The 22969-nt window shown below is 37.4% G+C and overlaps 2 protein-coding genes across 8 annotated transcripts in view; both read right to left on the bottom strand.

Annotated features, from left to right (window-relative positions):
* kntc1 (kinetochore associated 1) overlaps positions 1-12901 on the bottom strand; it is a 51862-nt gene extending 38961 nt beyond the window's left edge. Inside the window, exons 1-21 of one of the 3 annotated variants that reach the window (XM_060883104.1) lie at positions 12686-12901; positions 12124-12244; positions 11792-11907; positions 11567-11645; positions 11369-11446; positions 11218-11252; positions 11011-11121; positions 9771-9864; positions 9622-9674; positions 9062-9174; positions 8827-8878; positions 8414-8518; positions 8265-8308; positions 7753-7818; positions 7556-7631; positions 7256-7381; positions 6741-6907; positions 6280-6391; positions 5856-5999; positions 3189-3245; positions 3004-3081 (exon numbers count right to left, since the gene is read on the bottom strand). In XM_060883104.1, coding sequence (XP_060739087.1) covers positions 3004-3081; positions 3189-3245; positions 5856-5999; positions 6280-6391; positions 6741-6907; positions 7256-7381; positions 7556-7631; positions 7753-7818; positions 8265-8308; positions 8414-8518; positions 8827-8878; positions 9062-9174; positions 9622-9674; positions 9771-9864; positions 11011-11121; positions 11218-11252; positions 11369-11446; positions 11567-11645; positions 11792-11907; positions 12124-12244; positions 12686-12814 — 1956 coding nt within the window. In that variant the 5' untranslated portion in view covers positions 12815-12901. The remainder of the gene's footprint in view (positions 1-3003; positions 3082-3188; positions 3246-5855; positions 6000-6279; positions 6392-6740; positions 6908-7255; positions 7382-7555; positions 7632-7752; positions 7819-8264; positions 8309-8413; positions 8519-8826; positions 8879-9061; positions 9175-9621; positions 9675-9770; positions 9865-11010; positions 11122-11217; positions 11253-11368; positions 11447-11566; positions 11646-11791; positions 11908-12123; positions 12245-12685) is intronic. The other 2 variants (XM_060883106.1, XM_060883105.1) reach the window with 2 other exon arrangements.
* A 1097-nt stretch (positions 12902-13998) lies between these two features.
* Positions 13999-22969, bottom strand: part of clip1a (CAP-GLY domain containing linker protein 1a) — a 48633-nt gene continuing 39662 nt past the window's right edge. For 4 of the 5 annotated variants that reach the window (XM_060883838.1, XM_060883836.1, XM_060883840.1 and 1 more), the window contains 9 exons: positions 22156-22293; positions 20958-21064; positions 19154-19274; positions 18941-18993; positions 18555-18672; positions 17894-18071; positions 16000-16052; positions 14896-15023; positions 13999-14747 (listed from right to left, as the gene is read on the bottom strand). In XM_060883838.1, coding sequence (XP_060739821.1) covers positions 14519-14747; positions 14896-15023; positions 16000-16052; positions 17894-18071; positions 18555-18672; positions 18941-18993; positions 19154-19274; positions 20958-21064; positions 22156-22293 — 1125 coding nt within the window. In that variant the 3' untranslated portion in view covers positions 13999-14518. Of the gene's footprint in view, positions 14748-14895; positions 15024-15999; positions 16053-16198; positions 16329-17893; positions 18072-18554; positions 18673-18940; positions 18994-19153; positions 19275-20957; positions 21065-22155; positions 22294-22969 lie in introns of those variants that run through there. The other variant, XR_009649288.1, reaches the window with a different exon arrangement.

The following is a 22969-nucleotide window of genomic DNA, read 5'->3' as shown; positions in this document are numbered from 1 at the left end:
GACCATTTATATAAAAAATTAATACCTATTTCATGTCCCTACCAGCAAAGAAAAACAAAATCCTTGAACTTGTGTTCATTTGTTTTTCAAATGTGGAATGGGTAAAAGATAAGCCAAGCAGTGTGAAAAATAAAAACATTTCAGTAGGCCACAAGAAAGTTTGCCGAGCTAGCTACTTATTCCATGCTGGGAATATGGGGACCTGAGAGACCCCTGAACAATAAACATCGAAAATCAGAACTCAACAATAAATTAAATTAAATTAAGAAACACAGTCAACTCCTTAGCTCTTCACTCAGGGCAGCAATGTCTTTATCAAGGACAGCCAGTTCCGTCAACTTCTCCTTATGGCCTCTCCGCAAGAGGTTGGACCTGGAGATCAGGTCAGTGTTGGTGTGGACCCAAAAGCTGTGCGCAGATCCACTCTAGTTGCGGCCATAGGAGGGTCTGCAGCGCTAGCAGCAAGCTGGCTAACATTAGCTCCTGTTGCCACTTCAGGCACATTAGCAGATAGCTGGCTAACACTAGTTGGTTGAAACACGCAGGCGATGGAAGGAGTTTGTTTTTGTCTATTGAGAGCGTTAATGTGCTTGGACGACTTGGCATGAGACTCTAATGCCTTCATTCCCATTGTACTTAGCTGAATCCTTTTTTTGCATATGGTGCAAAAGGCCTCAAAAACGTTGTTGTCCACTGGTTTTAACCAATGATGAAAAGAGTTTTTATCCAGCCACACTTCATTAAATTTACATTTCCCCATAACCTCAGAATGAAATTGGTAGCTAGCTAACGTAAATACAAACTTTAAAAATATAACTGTGTGCGTCAGTCTAGTGTTAATTTTGTCACCTATTTTTAATTTAGTCTTAGTCTTGTGCCAAATGTCCTTGTTAGTTTTAGTCATATTTAGTCATTCAAATATCTTTTTTTGTTAGTCAAGTTTTAGTCGACTAAAAGTCTCGTCATTTTAGTCTAGTTTTAGTCAAAAGAAAACTCAAGGTATCTTTGTCACGTTTTAGTTGACTAAAAGTCTTTTAATTTTAGTCTAGTTTTAGTCAAAAAATTGTAGCTTGACCACATCTGGAATCTATTGTAAGAATAAATACAACGAGGCCTCATTAAATGCAATAATATCAGGAACACAAGTGTTATAGTGGAAATAAATAGCTTAATGAAAAGCCTAAGATCAAAACTTTAGGTGTGTGTATATATATATATATATATATATATATATATATATATATATATATATATATATATATATATATATATATAAATTACCAGCTTAATGCAAGTTATTGCACACACCATTATTGATGATATTTGGAGCAATATTACATGGAATTGTTAAACTTGATTCCCTTACATATACATTTGTTTTTAAGCCTAATTATTCATGTTGATTGTGATGTGATTGTGACAGGGGTGTGGGAAGAGGTTTCATGTTGGGGGTGCTGAGTTTTTTCTGTCACCACTTTTGAATAAGAAACAATATCAAGGCTATAAAACTTGTCAAAACTCCGCGAATCACAAAAGTATCAGTGAGAAGTTGAGAACACTCGTTTAAACAGTACATACACTCGAACTTGACTGCACATCACATTTTTTACTTTAATGATGCTGCTTTTAATCGTAATGCAAAAACCGGTCATCGGAACATAAGCTGTCATGTACAATAAAAGAGCCTGTGCAGCGACAGGAAATATAATTTAACACAAAAAGCCTAGACCTAGGGTGGACTTGTGCTCAGGAGTTTTTATTTATTTATTTATTTGAGCGGCGTGTGGACGAATTATTTCTACGCACACACTATTTTATTTCTTGATAACAGACCGCTGCGAACTATAACACACCGTTGCCATGAAAAACAGAGCGTTGCCATGGACACACAGGATTCTAACCGTAGAGACGCAGCGCACTTTTTTCTTTAGAGGAAACAATACAATTGTTTTTAAATCAATAAACTCCTTTTTAAATCATTTTGAGTCAAATTATCGATTTATTTGGTAGGTAGCAATATAATAAGCGGGTTCCGCTTCATGGACCTGTAACTTGAGCAACAGCGCGAAGCCGCGAACTCGTGCTGAATATTTTAAAGGCGTAACAGTTGATGAAAAAGGAGAGACAATTGTAGACGAAAATGAAGAGAGATTTTAGGTTGTTGACGAACATATTTCGTTTCGTCTCGTCTGATGAAATTAACACTACGTCAGTCAACCTTTCCTGTGGAATGATGAGATTTTCATTGATTTCTCGCGTTGTGTTGTAGTCTATGGCTGTGGTGTCGTAGCGCGTGATCTTCCTTTACTAAAGGCATCGCGTGTTCGCAGTATTTTGAACGGTGACCCGGGGCTGCGTTGCGTTCTCAATTATTGGTTCCGCCACTCTTTTATACTACGTCATTTAATCAAAATAATCGTGGTTGACAAATGAAACTTTTGAGGAAAATTACAATATGGAGAATTACATACAGCACAATTTTTAAGACCCAAACATCAAAATTCAAGACTTTTTAAAGACTTTTTAAGGTATTATTTCCAAATTAATAAATTCAATGCTTTTAAGACTTTTTAAGACCCCGCGGGAACCCTGTAGGTGAAGGCCATCAAATTAAGTTCTCCAGAATGCATTTTCTTTGCTTGTGGTCTTGTGGTCATCTCATGCTGGTTTTATTTATTTTATTATTATTTTTTAACACTTGTTCTTTTTACACTACATAAATTTTTTTCTTTGAATAAATCAGTTCTCTGCATCATTAAACTTTAATCATTATTTTTCAAAAATAATTTAGACACTTTAGGCTTGTTTTGCTATTCAGTAACATTCAAATTCATTTTGTTAAAGTTTATATTCTAATAGTCCCTATTTTTCCAGCTTTTCTCTTTACCATCATACGAATAATGGCAAAATTCTGAAGAAGGTGTTTTCTATCAGAGATCTTTGGAAAAAGGAACTTTAAAAAAAAAAAAAAGGAAAAGACAAAAACAAACAAACAAAAACAACCTGCACCAGATTTGTGTACATCCAGAAGGACGACAGGCCGAGTTCAGCGAGCATCAGTCCATTATTGGGCCAGCCATTCTGAAAGAAAGGACATAATTATCAAAACAACCAAAACACAAAATCTTGCAGCGTTAAAAGAAAGAATTTAAATTCTACATTTAAATGCTGTACGAATAAATTCATACCTTCTCTGTTAACTCCAGATCTCTTGCTCGCAGCTCCAACCATTTAGCCAGGATTCTCTGTAAACACACACCTCAGGTTAACATGCACAATGCAGGCACAATGGTGACATGCACAATAAAGCTATACATATAACAATTATAAATAAATGTTTTCGTAATAGAGGGGAAATGTAAGCAGATCATTATAAAGCAATTAATATATTGCTACATCATATCAGTGCTATCCAGGCAGAAAAAGTAAAGATCAAATCAATGTGTAATACATGTTTTGATGATTGTCACAAAAAGCAAAATGGATATATAATTGTAGGTGATGGTTTAACCTTCATGTTGTCCCTGGGTCTTTTTGACCCCACTGGAAGAATTTAATGTGTCATAACTTTGGTTTTCTTCCACATATTTGCCTGAAATTTACCAGGATTGTTCCAAATTATGAACTTTGCAAGCAAAATTAATCTGTCTATTTTCGTTGAACTATGTGTTCAGAACAGTATATACTACGCGTTCGTTATCCTCTTGGGTCATTTTGACTCGGCCACATTTAGTGGGGCAATAGGTCACACTTTTGCCCTTTTCAGCACAATGAACATACATAAAGACACAAAAATGCACACGTAAAATGTCCACTAACACACGCACCCAAAACACACACTCACACCCCACACACACACACACAAATTGGGCATTGCATTTCATTAGGCCTCCAGAAAAGAAAAAAAAGCCAATCATTTGTAAATATTTCACACTTTTGATATGCATTCGCCTAGCAGAGGGCAAAATATGATCTACCGAAATTATGCTACACACACACACACACACACACAGTCAAACACTGTACAAAGCATTGGGCATTGCAATTCTGTTGGCCTCCAGACAAAAAAAAAGCTACACATTTGTAAACATTTCACACACACACACGCGCGCGCACACACACACACTCATGCACACACATGCACACACACACACACATATTGGGCATTGCATTTCATTAGGCCTCCAGAAAAAAAAGCTACACATTTGTAAATATTTCTCACTTTTGATATACCTTTGCCCAGCAGAGGGCAAAATATGATCTACCGAAATGATGCTACACACACACACACACACACACAAGCACTGGGCATAGCAATTCATTAGGCCTCAAGAAAAAAACAAAAGCTACTCATTTGTAAATAGTTCACACTTGTTAGATGCATTTGTCCAGCTGGGGGCAAAATCCGATCTACCAACAAGCATTACACACACACACACACACACACACACACACACACACACACACACACACACACACACACACACACACACACACACAGACACAGAGACACAGAGACACAGAGACACAGACACACACAAGCATTGGGCATTGCAATTCATTGGGCCTCCAAAAAAACAAAAACAATCATTTGTAAAATTTCACACTTGTTATATGCATTTGTCCAGCTGGGGACAATATCTTCTCTTCTCTTCTTCTTCTACCAACAATCTTTACACACACACACACACACACACACACACACACACACACACACACACACACACACACATTGTGTTTTCATATTCAAATCATATTTGTTTCCTCTCTCTTATTTATGAATTTAGTTACATTTGGCCTGGAGATATGCTGAGTAATGTTTGACATTTATCAGTCAGTGGTTATCCAAAATAATATTTAATAATTTCTGCTTATTTTACTCAAAACATGGCAAAATTTCATAAAGGTTATCATTCATAAATTAAGTATAATAAAACAAAACATAAGGAGGTAAACAAAGTTTTATTCACATGAAATTATGGCATGTTTTTGAGTGTGTGTGTGTGTGTATGTGTGTGTGTGTGTGTGTGTGTGTGTGTGTGTGCGCGTGTGTGTAGCCTGTTGTTGGTTGATCAGATGACATCAGGTGGGCAAAATACATATTACAAGTGTAAAATAGATATTATACACAGAATGGTGCTAATTGCAGAATTTTTGATTTATAAGCATTCAAGTCAATTTGGCCTGTAAAAAAACAGGTTTTATTATTTGCTGACATTAAAAATGGTCAAAATGGTTTCAAAACAATCTCCTGCCCTTGAAATATACCAGCCTGTAATTGTGCATTAACTTTTGTGCCTCTATAGTGAAAATAATTCAAAATTTACTAAAAAATGAGGCATTTTTGTATATAAATAAGGTTTATTATACCAAATATATATATTTTTTTGCAAAATATATGTTAATATGTTGGAAAAAAGTTTGACTAAAAAGGTAAAAAAAAAAAAAAAAAGGCTATCATATATAGTTCATTTTTTATAAGCAGTCAAAACAGACAAGGTCAAGTTGACTCAGCGCTCCTAATTTGTATAGGACAACACAAGGGTTAAAGGTTACAGCCTGGAAAAATGTATAGACCCCGAAAAGATTATTTCAATTTTGTGTTTTTAAAAGTCCTTAAATACGTAATTAAAATAAAATAATTCTATTGGTGGGAGAAAAAAACTGAATTTCCATACAAGAAATGAGCACAGGTTAAAATTCCCCTCAAATTTAAATTTTTTACCTTGTTTTTCTCAACTTTCAGTTCCATTTCTGGATTGTTTTTACCTTGTAAAATCTGTATACGACACTGATGTTGCAGTTCAGAGCTCTCAACATGATGATATTGTACAAAATACAATCATATATCTTACCTGTCCTTTAGGTAACACTCTCCACATGAAGGGCACCACCACAGCCTTTAACCACATCCAGAGCTCCTGAGAGGAGATGTCCGAGGGGATGGAACTCAACAACGCCTGCATGGATTTCTCATTAAATTCACCCACAAACTCAGCCTGAAAAGATGGAATGAAATCAGCAACAAAGATTTACATTAGCTCCAATTAAACTTAAACAAGGACTGAAGCTGATCATTACTATGCTAGCCTTTAAAATCAGAGATTGCTTTCAATCCAAGGCAATGAATTTTAAACACATACTGGTGAAGACGTTCGGCATTTGTAACGTTATTGCTCTTTGTTTCTGAAATTTTTTTGTTGCATCCCTTGTTGATGCTGATATACATATGTATACTGTCTAAGATGTGAGGAGATGTTAGATTTTGTAAAGATGTACCTCATGTCGGAGCCACAGGTACTGTGCCCTGCTAAAGTTCCCCTCTCGTAGAAGGGTAAGAATCTCTTTCAGGTAATCTCTGCTGTTCAAGAACTCGATCCAGGACACACCACTAAACACAGTAATGGGACAATTTCACTAAAAGATGCTTAAAGATGATATATTTGACAATGTTTTGTTCCAATAACAACTCACTGGAGCCATACTACTAACATTCTACTGTACATAAAACACAAGTGTTTATCAATATAAAGGGCTAAATATCTCTTACAGCGTTTCTGCAAGAATAGAGAAGAAACGCTAAGCATGTACAAATGGGCTGAGTGAAAAGCTGTGCAAAACATGAGTGGCATAAAAATTTGACATAAAAAAAGTATTGATTTAATTTGGAATATTGGAAATGAATTATAGAATATCTAAATCCCAGAATTTGTCTACAAGGAGTAGTTAACAAAACATACTTAAATTTGTGGGAACCGTAGAGATTGCAGAAGGTGGCGAGTTTGGCCAGAGCTGACTGGATGTGGGATGAAGGGAAGCGATTGGCTGCGTAGTTTAACATCTCCTCAGCTGTAGTGAGCGTGGGCCAGAAAGCGTTGAGACAGTACTGTACCACATATTGCTCATCCTGTGGGGAGAAAAGAGGGACATACACAATCAGACATGTAATACCCCCTGTATGTGCAAGTGAAGAGCATCCTCTGTACTATAGCACACATTTTTTAACCTTTAGTAGGTACTGCAACTTATCCAATAAACGCATGTGTTGCATTTACACCATTTTGGCATGAGTTCAATTTTAATATTCCTACTTGATGCTTTATTCTGTAGATGTGAGAATTCAGTATTTTAATACATTTTGTACTATAAATAATTTTGAAAACTCCCTCTCTCTCACGCCTCTCTCTTTTTATATATGCACACAGGTTTAATTCTCTTGCTTGGAAAAGATAACTTATTCATCTTAAAACAGTACCGCAATCTTCATCAGGTTTGTTTTGGCTTCCTCAACAAGCTTCTCCCCCACTTCATGACCTTGATTGTTGATTGACACTAAAGCCAGTTTTTCCATTACAAAATCCAACTTCACCTTATACACCAGCTAGAAAGAGAAGACATACAAGACATACAAAATCTGTTTGTAGATCACAATGAGGTTCTGTTCACAAGGTCAGTTTGCCGGTCATTAGAAAACACATCGTTATGCATTGTTAGTCTGTTTCTTAGGCATGTTTCTTGGTGAAGACTAAGATTTTTATTTATTTATTTATTTTACCTCAACATCAAGCTCAAAGGCTATCGCAAACTTCTCAGCTTCTTCAAACTTGTGTTTGTAGAGAAGTCTATTCAACCTGCAGGTGAAAGCATAACAAGTGGATTTATAACAATGTAACTGTAAGAGAATGTAATGACTAAACATTATATATATATATATATATATATATATACACATACATGTGTATAAAATTATACCTGTTCTCTGGAAGAGCCTCTGTGAAGCGTCTCAGGACTAAACCCAAGGCTGATCCCTCAGCACTGCTTTGTATGGATACACACAAAAACACATGAATGAAAGTTTATAATCTGATGAAACGGGAACACAATCATTCGATTTTCGAAATTATTTAGATTTTTTAAAAAAAAAATTGCACCAACATCAAATGTATATTCTACATCCTATATTACCATCCTAAACTACTCTATTTTATATACTATGATAATGCATCGATGACCATTTCCAGAAAATCAGATTGATAAGATCTGTCATGACAAAATACGGTTACTTAATTAGTATTTCCTGATTGTGACATATTTCCCACATGTGAGTTCCAGGTTTTTAATTGGGAGACCAGACGATAATATATCGCATACCATGCATCAAATTCTTGCACATAATTATACGCTAAAATATACCCCCTTATATTCATAGGTTTGAGCAATATTGTCAAAAATCCCAGACAAAAAAGGAAATATTTTCCGCTCACCTCATTGAATTATCTGAAAGGCCTTCCAGCAAATAAAGTACATCCTAATTCATAAAATAAAAAACAATTAGGGTATAAAAAAAACCAACATCTGTGACATTTAAAGTTTCAATTTAAAGCTATATATTCTGGTTTGGTTGGATATTTACCATACTAATAGCATTCTGTACCAGCGACGACACTGCCGAGACCTCGAGTGAGTAAAGAACCTTCATAGTAGGGAGGGACTGAACCAGAAGTTTCCTCAGATGAGGCTAGCACCATGAAATGAAGGAACTATTAGTACACACTTTTACCACAATTAGGCACGTATCAATACAACTGAGTTATTTAATTCAAAGGTATCAAAACTACTAAAATTATGATTACACATATTTGTGTACACAGTCATAAGGAACAGAATAACTACTATTAGTTATGAGGGTAGGGAATGACAGGAGCTCTTAAGTCCTCAACACATTTTGTAGTGACTAATACAAGAAGATTTGCAGACTATATATTAGATACATATTATATATACATGTAAAATAACAAATGACAATCAGACTCCAGAATAACACACCTTGTTCTCAACTGCAGTCAAAGTCATAATTTTCATGCCGGTGCTCTCTTGTCTGGAATTAAACAGAAATATCATCTGCTAAAATGAGCAAAAATAAACAACAGATGCTAATACCAGTACACATCCCAAATCCTGACCTAAGAGATTTACATCAACACCAAATTTTTATTTATTTATTTTGCTAAATTTAAATGCACATTTAAATGTCAAATTAATCAAAACTGCAGACACTTACGTCCCGATGGATGTCGAGTCTCCTTCTGCGATGAGCAGGAAGTCGAGGATCTGGAGATCAGGCCAGCAACACAGCATGACCAGAGAGCAAGTGTCCCACAGACTCAGCAGGTCCTGAATTAGAACGCACAAAGAAAACAAAACAATGCTACATGTACGTTTAAAATTAGATTTGTGCTATGAGATCAGAGGGAAGACCAAGATACAAGGATTTTACTTTAAGCAGAAAATGCACACGTTCATACTGAACTCCTTTGGTAACTTGACTTTTCTGTTCGACCAGCATTTTATCTCAAGTCAAGTCAAGAAGCTTTTATTGTCATTTCCACCATATGCAGATGTTGCAGTACAGAGTGAAATAGGACAATGTTTCTCCAGAACCATGGTGCTACATAAAACAAAGATAGAGCTAAGGACTTAATAAGTAGTCACATAAAGTGCATCTGTGCAACCTGATGCAAACAGTGCAGGACAAGAAGACAGTAGATGGGAATTGCACTGCTGGAAATCAATAACTGATCATCTGTTAGATGAATGGATGGAATAAGATTTCTTTCTCACCTCTTCATTCAGAACATACATCAAATTGTCCACCACTTGGATCTTCCTCACACCTGAGACAAAGACAGAAAAAACATCCAGTGACATCAACTTTCAGAGCAAGTGCTTTGCAATTTAATGCTTTGATATTTGAAAGCTCTTTCGTTTACCTGGCATTAAAGTGGAGTCCAGAACATTGCCAAGCTTTAGCATCCTCTGATCGTGCTCCATGCACCATAGTGAAAAGCTTGTTTCTCCACGAGCCTTTCAGAAAAAATTAAAAACTTTATATTGATATTAAAATTACAGCATATCAACACGCTCGAGCCTGCAGCATGAAAGAGGACACGGTGACTCATCGGTTATTACTGAAAACAGTTCCCATAGAAGCCACACTTGGAGGGAGAGCTGCATTTTCCTGTGTCAACATCCTGACTGACGGACATCCTGTAATAAAGTGTAGTAATAAATTCAGTATAATAAACTAATGAAATTTTAGTAGCAAACACAGACAGTTAGAGTGATACACACAGTGGAACACACCAGTGCTGTTATATTAAATATCAGCACTTTTGAAGTGGCACTTGTCCAATCAGATCTAGACCAAAAACACCTCTGAAAAGTAAATTATACCACCAAGCTGGTGAAATTCTCAATTCTAATGGATTGGAAAGAATCACAGATTAGAAGTAATGGATTTGTTCTACTAGGCAAAAGGGGATAAATGTATTTTACATTTTTTGAAGGCGTCTCTAGTTTCAGTTTGTAAGAGTCATAGCTAAAGATTTCTTCAGGAAGGCGGCTTTTCTGGGATGGATGCATGGATACTTTATTGATCCTGGAGGGGATAACCTGCATTTTGTCATAATAACACCAAGTGAAAGAAAAAAGTGAGGGAACACCTGTCCTAATAAAGAGTAAAAAATGAATCCCAGAACAAGGATGGACAACCTGACAAGGTAACAGGATTTTAAAGTTTAGATCCTATGTCACAGTTGATGGTGACACAAATACAAGATAACCTAAAAAAAGATGACAGGAAGATGTACATGCAGCCAATGTTACCAAAAACCATGCAGCAGAATGTGGAAAAAAATTCATTAAAGCTGTCCCTGTGACCATGTGGGAAAACTACTGGGCTGGAGACCTCTCAGGACATACTGTTGTAAGAAAACTATCAACTTTGGTATAGAAACAGAAAAGTCAGCAGTATCACTATTTAAACTTACACAGTCATGTGATTCATCACTAAACAGGCCAGTGAGTTTGACACCTGCTCCACAGCCTCAGTGTCACTCGTCATCACCAGGTACAAATCATTTGTAAATGATGAACATCACAATTTAAGAATAGACACACCTCATTTTTTCCCTCAAATTGTAAAATTAGGCATAGTTCTGTTACAATTACCCCGATCATGAGGTGGACCTCGCTGCCGAGGCTGCCCAGCGCTGCTGAGATACTGCCCTGTTTACAGACCTCTTTAGTGGAGAAGTAGTCCATGTGAATGTTACTTTGGATCTGCAGGGGGAAAGGTATGATCAAACTTTCATAAACATTAAAATAAAAAAAGAATGAAATTAAAAAAGTTAAAATGATGTCATTTAAACAATGTACCTCATTTAAGGCCCTGAGTTCCATGTTTTCAAGTGCTATTGACAAAAAAAGAGAAGAGGAAAAACAGGAAAAGATTAAGCACTCCAGCAGAAATACATAACACTGTAACAGAGACTGCTTTACTGATTTCTGCAGAAGAACTTTCACAGACCTTTCTGTGTCTTCTCCAGTGCAAGATTGGACACATGAAAAAATCCATAGCAAACAATAACAAAAAGATGGTATAACCCTAAAAATCAGAGACAAAAAAAAGTTGATAACAGACATTCAGGCAAGGTTGTGCTGATGAAATCTTGATTTTAACTGGTCAGAAATTAATTTCTGATTAACGTTCTGATTCTCCAAGCACCTGGAGAACTCTGTGCTTCATGTAGAATGAAGCTCTTGTAGGTTGATTCGTAACCATTTGATGAAGGTTGCTGGAGATCCTGAGGGACAAAAAATAGTGTTACATTACAGAGCACTATTAATTAGAATTTGAACTATTAAAATATATATTTTAGATTAACACTAATGGAGCTGAGAATGTTGAACGCTTCATTATCATGGATGTTCATTTAAAGATCCCACTTACTTTACTCAGGATGGTCTTTTTCAGTGGAATGGATATAATATGAAATTTGCCGTTTCTCTCGCCTACAAACAAAAACTGTCCCTGAGGACAAACGCTCACGGCATCCACTAACGTATCTGCACACAACCATGACTTTTAATGAGTTTCACTCCAAACAAGACTCAAATCATAAACATCTCATTATTTTACTGATATACATTAGGATCATACATGGCCAGGCACTTCTTTGCCATGATCCCAAATCTAATGACTCTCAAATGAATAAATCACTATCGAGTGCCATGTCCTGCTTTTGAGACAGGATGCGGCATAATGACTGTAGGTGTGTTTACCAAAATACAGGTGATGCAGAACAGTCTGGAAACTGGGATCGAAGAGGATCACGGTGCTATCAGCCACAACCGCGCAGCAAGTCGCATTATTAATGGCACTGATCCTAGAGTTCGGTGGCACCTTAAAATAAAAAAAATAAAAAAAGACCTCAGCAGTCTTGAGCAGCTAAACACCAGCAAACATGTCTTTACATCCTAGTTAGTGGCTCTGTGTGTATTTTCTTTAAAGCCTTTTTCTCCTTCAGGATGGATTGTAATTGTGTCCATATAACATTGATGCTGTGATTAATAATCTCCTGATATAGGCTTTTGGAGAGATCTCATGGTTTTTATTTCATATTTCACTGAGGATTACAAATTCATTGTTTAATGCCACCGTACTGTAGAAATGCACTTGTGAGGTTTTGTTGATGTTTTTTCCTCGTCATCACCTCTAACAGTAAATCAATGGAAAGTGAACTTTATTTGGGCTGAGCTGCTTCAGGTAGCTTTCAGACTTGATTTAATGTGAATGTTGCACTGTTTAATTGTGACTGCATGTGAGCCAAATGAAGGTATTGACCTGCAGTGAGGTGGAGATCTTCAGCAGTGTGTCCAGCTGATACAAGGCGCCTCCCGGCTCCTGTTCCTGCTCCCCACACAGCAATGTGTTCGTGTCCTCACTGAGCAACAACTCCACGTTATTCCACATGACTGAAAACCAACAGCTCCGAGTTTTAATCCTGTAAAAAGTCAGTTTTGTGTTCTGACCTTTCAGCAGCTGCAGCTAACGATAACACACTATTTATTTAAAAAAAAAAAAAAAAAAAACACTGCTTGACGTTTTAATAATGTTTCTCACGCTCTGGTAACATTACATTATAAATGCGAATACCATAACACTGTGTTCTTATTCACACAAAAGCACTTTATATATAAACTTTATAAACACGGTGCGCCCTGAAAAAAACACTCCATTACAAGCTCACACTTGGCGCCATGTACACGCACTTCCGGTTTCCGCTTCGCGCGTGTGGTTATCTACGCGTTTTATTCTTTTCTTCGAATTATTTTTTTTATATTATTTATAATTTTTATTTCCAAAACGTTTTAAACACCAGTAAGCATGTCTTTAAATGTTTACATGTGAATTTACATTCCAAATGTATTGAAAATGAGCGTTATATCACATAACACGGTTACACACAGGCGCCCTCTTTAGTCCACAATTACGAAGTGCAGTTTTTAAATGTGGGTTTAATTCAGATTTTCTTGTGTTTTGGGGTTTCAGCTAAAGAATCTGTACATTTCAGTCAGTTATCTTAAAGCTAACAAACTGATAAAACTAACTAATATATTACTTTTTTCTTTCTAAACAGACACATAAATGTCTTTATTTATTTAGAATCAGATTGGGACATCATCCATCCATCCATCCATCCATCCTCTTAATAGCCTTGGTAAACATCAGCTTTGGTGTTTTCTGGACACAGGAACTAAAAGCTGGAACATCTTACTAAAATGATCAATGGAGGAACAAAAATAGAGGGAAAAGGTGATGTGTTTAACCTAAAGAACAGCATCATCAGCTGTGAAGCATCATTGGGGAGCAACACCTTAAGTCATCATCCACAATATTTATAAACTTGGTTTGCGACCAGATCTTCCAGCAGGACTATGGTCTATGATCCTACTTGTAGAATATTTGTGGACTGAGTAAAATGTTAGTATTTCACTGAGCAACACAGTCCTGTAGATGCCTGTGAACCTAAAAGATCTGCAGTAAAAAAAACTGGCCAATTCTCCATCTACAATCTTCAACGCTAAACCAGTGTTTGGTGTTGAGATCAATTAAGTCTTAATAAAAGGTGAGACTCATCAGTCAAAGTCAAAAACAGGATTTAAACAATATTTATTTTCTTTTGTACAGATGTATAATATTCCAAAAAAAACACTAAAAAGTAACAGCATCATTATAACCTTGAAGTACATTCTGTTTAAGAAACCGTCTTGTTTTTCATCAAGCTGAAAATCAGGGAAGAGGATGTTGGAGTAAAGTGCATTAGCATTGCAGTGCCCTTTCCTTTCAAACACTCAGGACAACAATATACCTGCTGCAGTGATTAGAACAGGTCCGAAAATGAATGGTGACTGTAAGCTAAGATCTCCATCACCCACATTACAAATTCAACACACAGATTAAAAAACAAGATGACAAATTTTTGTGTCACTTAAAGTCAATATTGTTTCATTCATGAATACAACTTAAAGCAATTAAGTACAAGATGCACAATTTTTTGAAACAGGAGGATTGAGTGTTAGTGGCATGGCAAATGAGAGGATGCACACACACACACACACACACATTCCCACACTTGTGCAATGTGTTGTTGAAGGCGTGTGCGGTAATGCCAGCTTAGAAGGTCTGGTCGTCGTTGCACGACTCTGTCCAGTGGCCAAATACCTCACAGATGTCACAGTAGGGCCTCTCTTCACTCGCGCTGCCATGGTAGGTAGTGTGAGGAGGAGAATCGGGCTGCTGCTCCTGTGTGGGACAGTCCTCTGTGTCATGGAGGTCAAAACAGTCGCAGATATCGCAGAAGAGGCGCGGTGGTGGTTTCTTTTTGGCTTTAGTCTCAGACAAGCTGAAGACAAAAATGCATGTACATTTACTATTAAAGTAAAGGATTCTCATCCTTAGAAGTGTTGGGTACATTTTGTAAAAATGTTAAAGTGTATACATTCTGGAGTATTAGACTGGATGATGGAGGGAAGGAAGAAAATGCAGTCTACCTTTCATGGTTGTCCATTTCACTGCCTGTGTTCCCATTAAGTGCTGCCTCAGCCATCTTCTCCAGCTTCAATTTCAGGTCCACATTCTTGCGCTGCAGGTCCGCGATGACGGAGTTCAAGAATTCAATCTGCCACACAAACATGACTGAGCATTAGTATCATTAAATAATATTTACGATTTATATTTAACCACATTTCATAGAATGTATGTTACTGCAGTTCAGAATATATCCAGTGTGCAGAAATTATTGATATGTATTTTTATTTTATTTATTCAGTGATGCAGAGAGAATAAACACATTCAGTTGCTGACACAAAAGTCATGTCACTGCAAATCATTTGCTAATCAAACTGAGGGTGATTGAAATGAAAAGTCTGAGAAATCACGTAAGATCAACTTGTAGTTTTTCTCTGGTCCGATGAGCCACTTTCAGCTAAATAGTTTCCATGCATGCGATTAGATAAACCACAAATGAGGATCTGCTCCACAAGGCACAAGGGCTTGTGTTTAGAAAACCAGGGTTGCTGAGCTACAACAAAGTTGCCCCCCCCCCCATTTGCTTAATGGCTCTGCTACAGTATTTTTTCTACCACAGTACACCGGTTAAAGACCACTAGGCCGATATAATAAGTGTTGTGTTGCTCTCAGCACTCGTGCAACAGTGACTAGGTTAAAATAATTTTAGCTGTTCTGCTTGGGCTTGTGGGTCACTTTTTCTGTTTTATTTTCTTTATTTTAATTTGGGGTTACACAACATTATAATAGAAAGAATAATCCACAGACTCATGCCCGACAGGGTCATTTATCAATATTTCTCAGAGTCTTCCTGGAAATGATCTGTGGTTCAGGGAATCTAACAAACAGCTAGCTATTTGAACTAATAACTAGGGAGAAGAAGCCATTATTTCATCTCATACATGGTGCATGACAAAATCTCTAGTATGAACTCTATATAAACATCTACACAAATGGAACAATATTATAAGATGAAGCTCAGAGATGATTAAATTATGTTTTCATCATCATCTCTATAAAAACTGTATTGAGAGATATTTGAAAATTGTTTTCGATTGCCATTTTTTCTGACGAGGAATGTCGAGTACCTGACTCTCGGCTGTTTTCATTGCCTCTCTCATCTCGTCCAGTGCAGAAGACCCTGTTGAGACAGTGATGTTTATGAACACTAGTTTCTAATCAGTCTGATTTTTAAACTTCAGATAACACAATGACTTATTTCCCTTTGGGGTGATGTTGTATAACAGTTATATATTTACAGATAAAACTAAAGTATATTGAAAATACCTTCAGTAGATATACAGTGAGGAAAATAAGTATTTGAACACCCTGCTATTTTGCAAGTTCTCCCACTTGGAAATCATGGAGGGGTCTGAAATTGTCATCGTAGGTGCATGTCCACTGTGAGAGACATAATCTAAAAAAAATAAATCCAGAAATCACAATATATGATTTTTTAACTATTTATTTGTATGATACAGCTGCAAATAAGTATTTGAACACCTGTCTATCAGCTAGAATTCTGACCCTCAAAGACCTGTTAGCCTGCTTTAAAATGTCCACCTCCACTCCATTTATTATACTAAATTAGATGCACCTGTGTGAGGTCGTTAGCTGCATAAAGACACCTGTCCACACCATACAATCAGTAAGAATCCAACTACTAACATGGCCAAGACCAAAGAGCTGTCCAAATACACTAGAGACAAAATTGTACACCTCCACCAGGCTGGAAAGGGCTACGGGGAAATTGCCAAGCAGCTTGGTGAAAAAAGGTCCACTGTTGGAGCAATCATTAGAAAATGGAAGAAGCTAAACATGACCGTCAATCTCCCTCGGACTGGGGCTCCATGCAAGATCTCACCTCGTGGGGTCTCAATGATCCTAAGAAAGGTGAGAAATCAGCCCAGAACTACACGGGAGGAGCTGGTCAATGACCTGAAAAGAGCTTGGATCACCGTTTCCAAGGTTCCTGTTGGTAATACACTAAGACGTTATGGAAATCATGCATGGCAGGGAAGGTTCCCCTGCTTAAACCAGCACATGTCCAGGCCCGTCTTAAGTTTGCCAATGACCATTTGGATGATCCAGAGGAGTCATGGGAGAAAGTCATGTGGTCAGATGAGACCAAAATAGAACTTTTTGGTCATAATTCCACTAAACGTGTTTGGAGGAAGAAGAATGATGAGTACCATCCCAAGAACACCATCCCTACTGTGAAGCATGGGGGTGGTAGCATTATGCTTTGGGGGTGTATTTCTGCACATGGGACAGGGTGACTGCACTGTATTAAGGAGAGGATGACCGGGGCCATGTATTGCGAGATTTTGGGGAACAACCTCCTTCCCTCAGTTAGAGCATTGAAGATGGGTCAAGGCTGGGTCTTCCAACATGACAATGACCCGAAGCACACAGCCAGGATAACCAAGGAGTGGCCCTGTAAGAGGCATATCAAGGTTCTGGCGTGGCCTAGCCAGTCTCCAGACCTAAACCCAATAGAGAATCTTTGGAGGGAGCTCAAACTCCATGTTTCTCAGTGACAGGCCAGAAATCTGACTGATCTAGAGAAGATCTGTGTGGAGAAGTGGGCCAAAATCCCTCCTGCAGTGTGTGCAAACCTGGTGAAAAACTACAGGAAAAGTTTGACCTCTGTAATTGCAAACAAAGGCTACTGTACCAAATATTAACATTGATTTTCTCAGGTGTTCAAATACTTATTTGCAGCTGTATCATACAAATAAATAGTTAAAAAATCACACATTGTGATTTCTGGATTTTTTTTAGATAATGTCTCTCACAGTGGACATGCACCTACGATGACAATTTCAGACCCCTCCATGATTTCTAAGTGGGAGAACTTGCAAAATAGCAGGGTGTTCAAATACTTATTTTCCTCACTGTAACTGTCAGCAATTTTCATGAGCTTTAAAAAACCCACAACAATATTTTTTTAAATTTTTTAATAATACCTTAGACGCTTACCTGTGGGGACGTCTGCAGGACTAGATGCCTGAGGTGCAGGACTCGTGGCCTGAGCTGCTGTTAAGCTCTTCTCCAAAGTGCGCACCCGCTCCTGCAGCTGAGATTTATCACTTTCCAGAGATTTCACAGTACTCTGGAGAGTGTTTCCAGTGGCACTCACTCTTCGCAGCACTGATACCTGCTCACAAAAGGTATATTACACATGTGAGACGACCTTTATTCATAATTTCCGCAAACCTTTTTTTAACCAATATTTCTGGAGTGGATTGTATATTTATATTACTGCTGACTATTATGTAAAAAGTTTCTGACAGATGCAGAAAGGTCTTTGTGAATGTAGACATGTACAACATGTATAAAGTAAAGAATATTAAAAATGATAAAGCCAACACCACAACCCACACATGCCATTAATAGTTATTTCTCGGTCTCTCTCCCTCCCTTCCTTCCTCCATACAAATATCCTTCCAATTGTTTAGACATTATTTCTTTTATATCTAAACCTAGGGTTATACAAGTTTTGCTTCATCAACCTTGACAGCATGTTAGTTTAGCAACATTTAGCAAACACTAAGTCAAATTACGGTAAGTGATTTTGTTTTTCAGTGCAGATCAGCTGTATAGAGGATATTACATATTAGAAGGATATCATAGACGCTACCTCATTCTTCAGTGTTTCCAATTCTGTATTCTTTTCTAAGATCAAGGCACTGTTTTGCTGGATAGTTTGTTGTAAAGCAGAGTTTTCTGTGTCTGATTTGTTCTTCAGAGTGAGCTCCCTATAAAAAAAATTCATAAAATAAGAGCATAAAATCAAATAACAGAGTGAAATCATGAGTGAAGCAAAAAAATAATTTTTACAGGTTTAATTTCCTGTATATATAAAAAGTTGGTTTAGTTTTTAACAACTACAAATTTTGGCAAATGATTTTAGGGGATGAAGGTTTTCTTTCAGTGAAGGGCAGAGTAGAGCAAGAATGTTCAATCACAATCATATCAATCATATCAAAGTGTTTTAGTTTTTGACTCCAGCAGGGAGTTCCTCACCTCTTTTCCATGTCCTTCACCTGACTACTGAGGCATGCCAACTGCTCCTTGAGCTGGAATGCAAAACAACATTTTTATGCATGTAGGCGAATATTTCATTTAAAGTTTTCTAAAAAGAAAAAGAATCCGTTCACAGAAACCTATGAGCAGGTCATCATGTCCTATACAGCACATCCAAAAAAAACCATCAAGTGCTTGCTTTTGGAAACATACTTTTTGCTGGCTGTCGTTGTCCTTCTGGCTGCTGGAGATCTCGTTAGCCAGCTTGGTCTTTTCCTGTTGTAAAGCTTCCACAACCTGGGCATTTTCAGCTGCTGCTTCTTTCAGTTCCTCACTGAGAGATAAATCAGTGAGCATTCATGAACAAATACTCACATAAAACAATGATGAACAGTGGCACAGACAGACACAATCAACCAGCAATTCTCCTCACTCCTCACCACAATGAAAATAAGCCTGGCACCTAAACTTTAAGAAAAATGGAATATATTTGCACAAAAACACTTCAAGTTACCTTCATACTAGTCTCAAATGCAAATATCGGACAAGGAAACAGAAAGATGTCTAAAATGAACTGAAGTGTGATTTCCTCACACAGGGACTGTAGTCAGGTGGCTGGATACAGTAGGTGCCATAGTGGAACAGACAGGACAAGCTGTAATCAGACTACACCACAGTCAGAATCAAATATTGAAATTTTCCACTTTTGGGAGTATACAGACTTTAAAATACACTATTCTATTAAACGTTTTGGGACGTCTGCCATTACATGCACATGAAATTTAATGACATCCTATTCTTAATCTGCAGAGTTTAACATGGAGTTGGCCCACACTTTGCAGCTACTGTACGGTTCAACTCTTCCTGGAAGGCTTTCCACAAGGTTTAGGAGTGTGTTTATAAGAACTTTTGCCCATTCCTCTAGAATCACATTTGGAGGTCAAGCACTAATAAAGGCCTGGCTCTAGTTTTATTCTAATTCATGCCAAAGATGTTCTATTGATTTGAGGTCCGTACTCTCTGCAGGCCAGTCAAGTTCTTCCTCATCAAACTCGCTTAACCATGTCTTATGGACCTTGCTTTGTGCACTGGTGTGCAGTCATGTTGGAACAGGAAAGAGCCATCACCAAACTGTTCCTACAAAATGTCTTGTTAAGCTGAAGCATTAAGAGTTCCTTTCACTGGAACTAAGGGGCCATGCCCAACCTCTTAAAAACAAGCTCACATAATAATCTCCTCTTCACCAATCTTTTACACTCTAGCTTTACACCACTGCATCTGACCCTTTGCATTGCACTTGATGTAAGGCTTGGATGCAGCTGCTCGGCCATGGGGCTCTCCACGCACTGTTTCTGTGCTAATCTGAAGGCCACACGAAGTTTGGAGGTCTGTAGCTATTAGAGAAATAGTAGTTGACTACTACTGTGCACTGTGTGCCTCAGCACGTGCTGACCCCTCTCTGTCATTTTACATGGCCTACCACTTTGTTGTTGTTGTTCGCAATTGCCACCATTGTTATAATGCCACTAACAGGTGAGCGTGGAATATTTAGTAGTGAGGAATTTTCACAAATGCACTTATTGCACAGGTGGCAACCTATGACGGTACCACGCTTGCATTCACTGAGCTCCTGAGAGCGACCCATTCTTTCACAAATATTTTGTAGAAGCAGTCTGCATGCCTAGGTGCTTGATACACCTGTGGAAATGGAAGTGATTGGAACACCTGCATTCAATGATATGTAAGGGTGTGCCAAAACTTAAATGAGAAACAGGTCAGAATTATAAACCTTTTAAATACTTATTGATTGTTTTAGCCATTGGGTAGTAATATAAAGAGCAACATAATATGCAACAAACAAAAGTACATAGATACAATACTTTAAACATTCATTTCATTGAAAATACTGTACATAGAAAGAAAAATGAAAGTGAGCAAAGATCCAAGAAAAACCCACCCACCCACCAACCCACAGTGTGATTGTATAAAGGTTTTTCAGTAGAATCTTGTTCCTCACATTTCTGTAGACAGACTGTTGATCCTCTCCTTCTCTGAGCTCAGCTGCTCTTTGGATTTCGTCAGCTCCTGTTGGTATTGCGAGTTCTGTTTTGACAGATTGTCCAGCTGCAACAGAGACAAAAAAAAGCTTTCAGCTTATTGAGTCAAAATCATACCACAGCAAGCATGTGCAAATATTTCCAGACCGTTCCAGTTTTCACTAATGTAGTGTTTACTAACAGATTTTTGTCGTCACAAAGTAGTAGAAAGTGCTGGCTGTACATTTTGTTCCCTATTAAATGAGACAAAAATCATCTCCCTGAGGTGATATAGTGGTAATAATATTCTTTAACAATTGTCATCTTTAGAAAAGAAACAAAAGGGAAAACAAAATATAGTGTTTTGGAAATAATTGAGAAATTTGTCAAAATATCCCTCGAGCTACTTTAGCCCTCAGACCTCATTCTATGAAGTGATTTCATAGACCTACAGTATAGCCTCATCCATTAAGCCAGCAATGAAAATTATAGACAATAGACCTCTTTAATGTTAAAAATGAGAGAAAAGGCCTGTGTGCAATTCAGCAACTCCAGATAAGACCTATTTTAGCAAGTCCTCTGCTTTATCCAATCTCACAAGTTTATGTAACTTATTCAGCTTTCTCTCATCACTAAGCAGCAACCAAGCAATCGGTGGAGACACGAGACATATGAATCCAGCTCATTCTCCTTCACAAGGCACTAAATGCACTCTGAAGAAAAGACCATCCACCTTCTTCCATGAACATGAGCTCACAGCTGCCCACAATGGGCTAGAGTCTGTTTGAGTGAGACATTTAAGTTTTTTTTTATTCAATAGAGATTGTCATGGATTGTGATGTGACAGCATATAAAGTGTGATATTGGTCCCTATGCCATCTTGATATTACCAAACTGACAACATTTTCAATATCGTCCTAAAATAATGACAACATCCAAAGCACAATTTGATCCTAGATATAAAGACCCGTGTTGTAAAAGCTTTTATCATATGAAACAATTTAGTAATTTTTTATTAATAAAATTAAATGTAATTTTATAAAACAAAAATGTAATTTTATAAAATAAAAATGTAATTTTATGTCAAAGTCAATTTTCCATATCCACTTGCAAAAATCCACTCGCAAAAATCCACTCAGACCAACACCACCAGGTCCTTGGCTGCAGCACACCACTCACCTGACTCTGCATTTCTTCTTTGGCATTTTTAAACTTGAGGATGAGAGAGTCTGCCGATAGTTTTTCCTTTTGCAAAGCAAGCTTTTCTTGGCTCAATTTGTCCAGTGCTTGTGCTGTGTTCCCAGCGCTCTCAGCAGCCTGCAACAGATAGTGAGAGGATACAGTAAGTCTCAGAATGGAGGGATGGTATGACTTAGAGAGAGTGAGTCAATCCAAACTGTAACAGAAGCCAAGATTTGCACAAAGTCTAAATTTCAGCATGCCTCCTTCATGCATTTAAAACTTTAGAAAAGTGAATTTGAGGTCATAATATTATATCTTCGTATTTAAACCTTTTACAAATCTAATACAGGGTGTAGAAAAGTGTTTATTCGGTGAATTAACGGTTCATGCAAAAATTCTGTTGGTTATTGCTGCAACAGATCAGAACAAATCAAATAGAGCCTGAAAATTAATATAATTTGAGGATGAGTAGGCCATGCATTAAAATGAAACCCCTATTACTGTTGAGACTAACATCATATAATATTACTGAAGTAATTCTGATCCTACTGTACTATAGGTTTGTACCAGAGGTGCCAAATCCTAGCAGGAAAAAAAAAAGAAAATCCCTAGTGCATGTTGCAGGAGGAAACAGATAATTTCTTTATTCCAAACTTCCACCAAACAACAATAATAAAACAGCGAGGTAGCCAGTCAGTTGTCCACCTGTTTTCAGAGATCTTGCAATATGAAGGTTTGTGAATTCACAGGTTGAACATGAACTAGCAGAGCAAAAGTAACCTGTATTAGAAGCGACTACGCAAATGTCTTA

This window comes from Tachysurus vachellii, chromosome 12 (assembly GCF_030014155.1).
Source record: "Tachysurus vachellii isolate PV-2020 chromosome 12, HZAU_Pvac_v1, whole genome shotgun sequence".
NCBI lineage: Eukaryota > Metazoa > Chordata > Actinopteri > Siluriformes > Bagridae > Tachysurus > Tachysurus vachellii.
The sequence above is the reverse complement of the archived record's forward strand: the minus strand, read 5'-3'. Positions and strand labels throughout refer to the sequence as shown.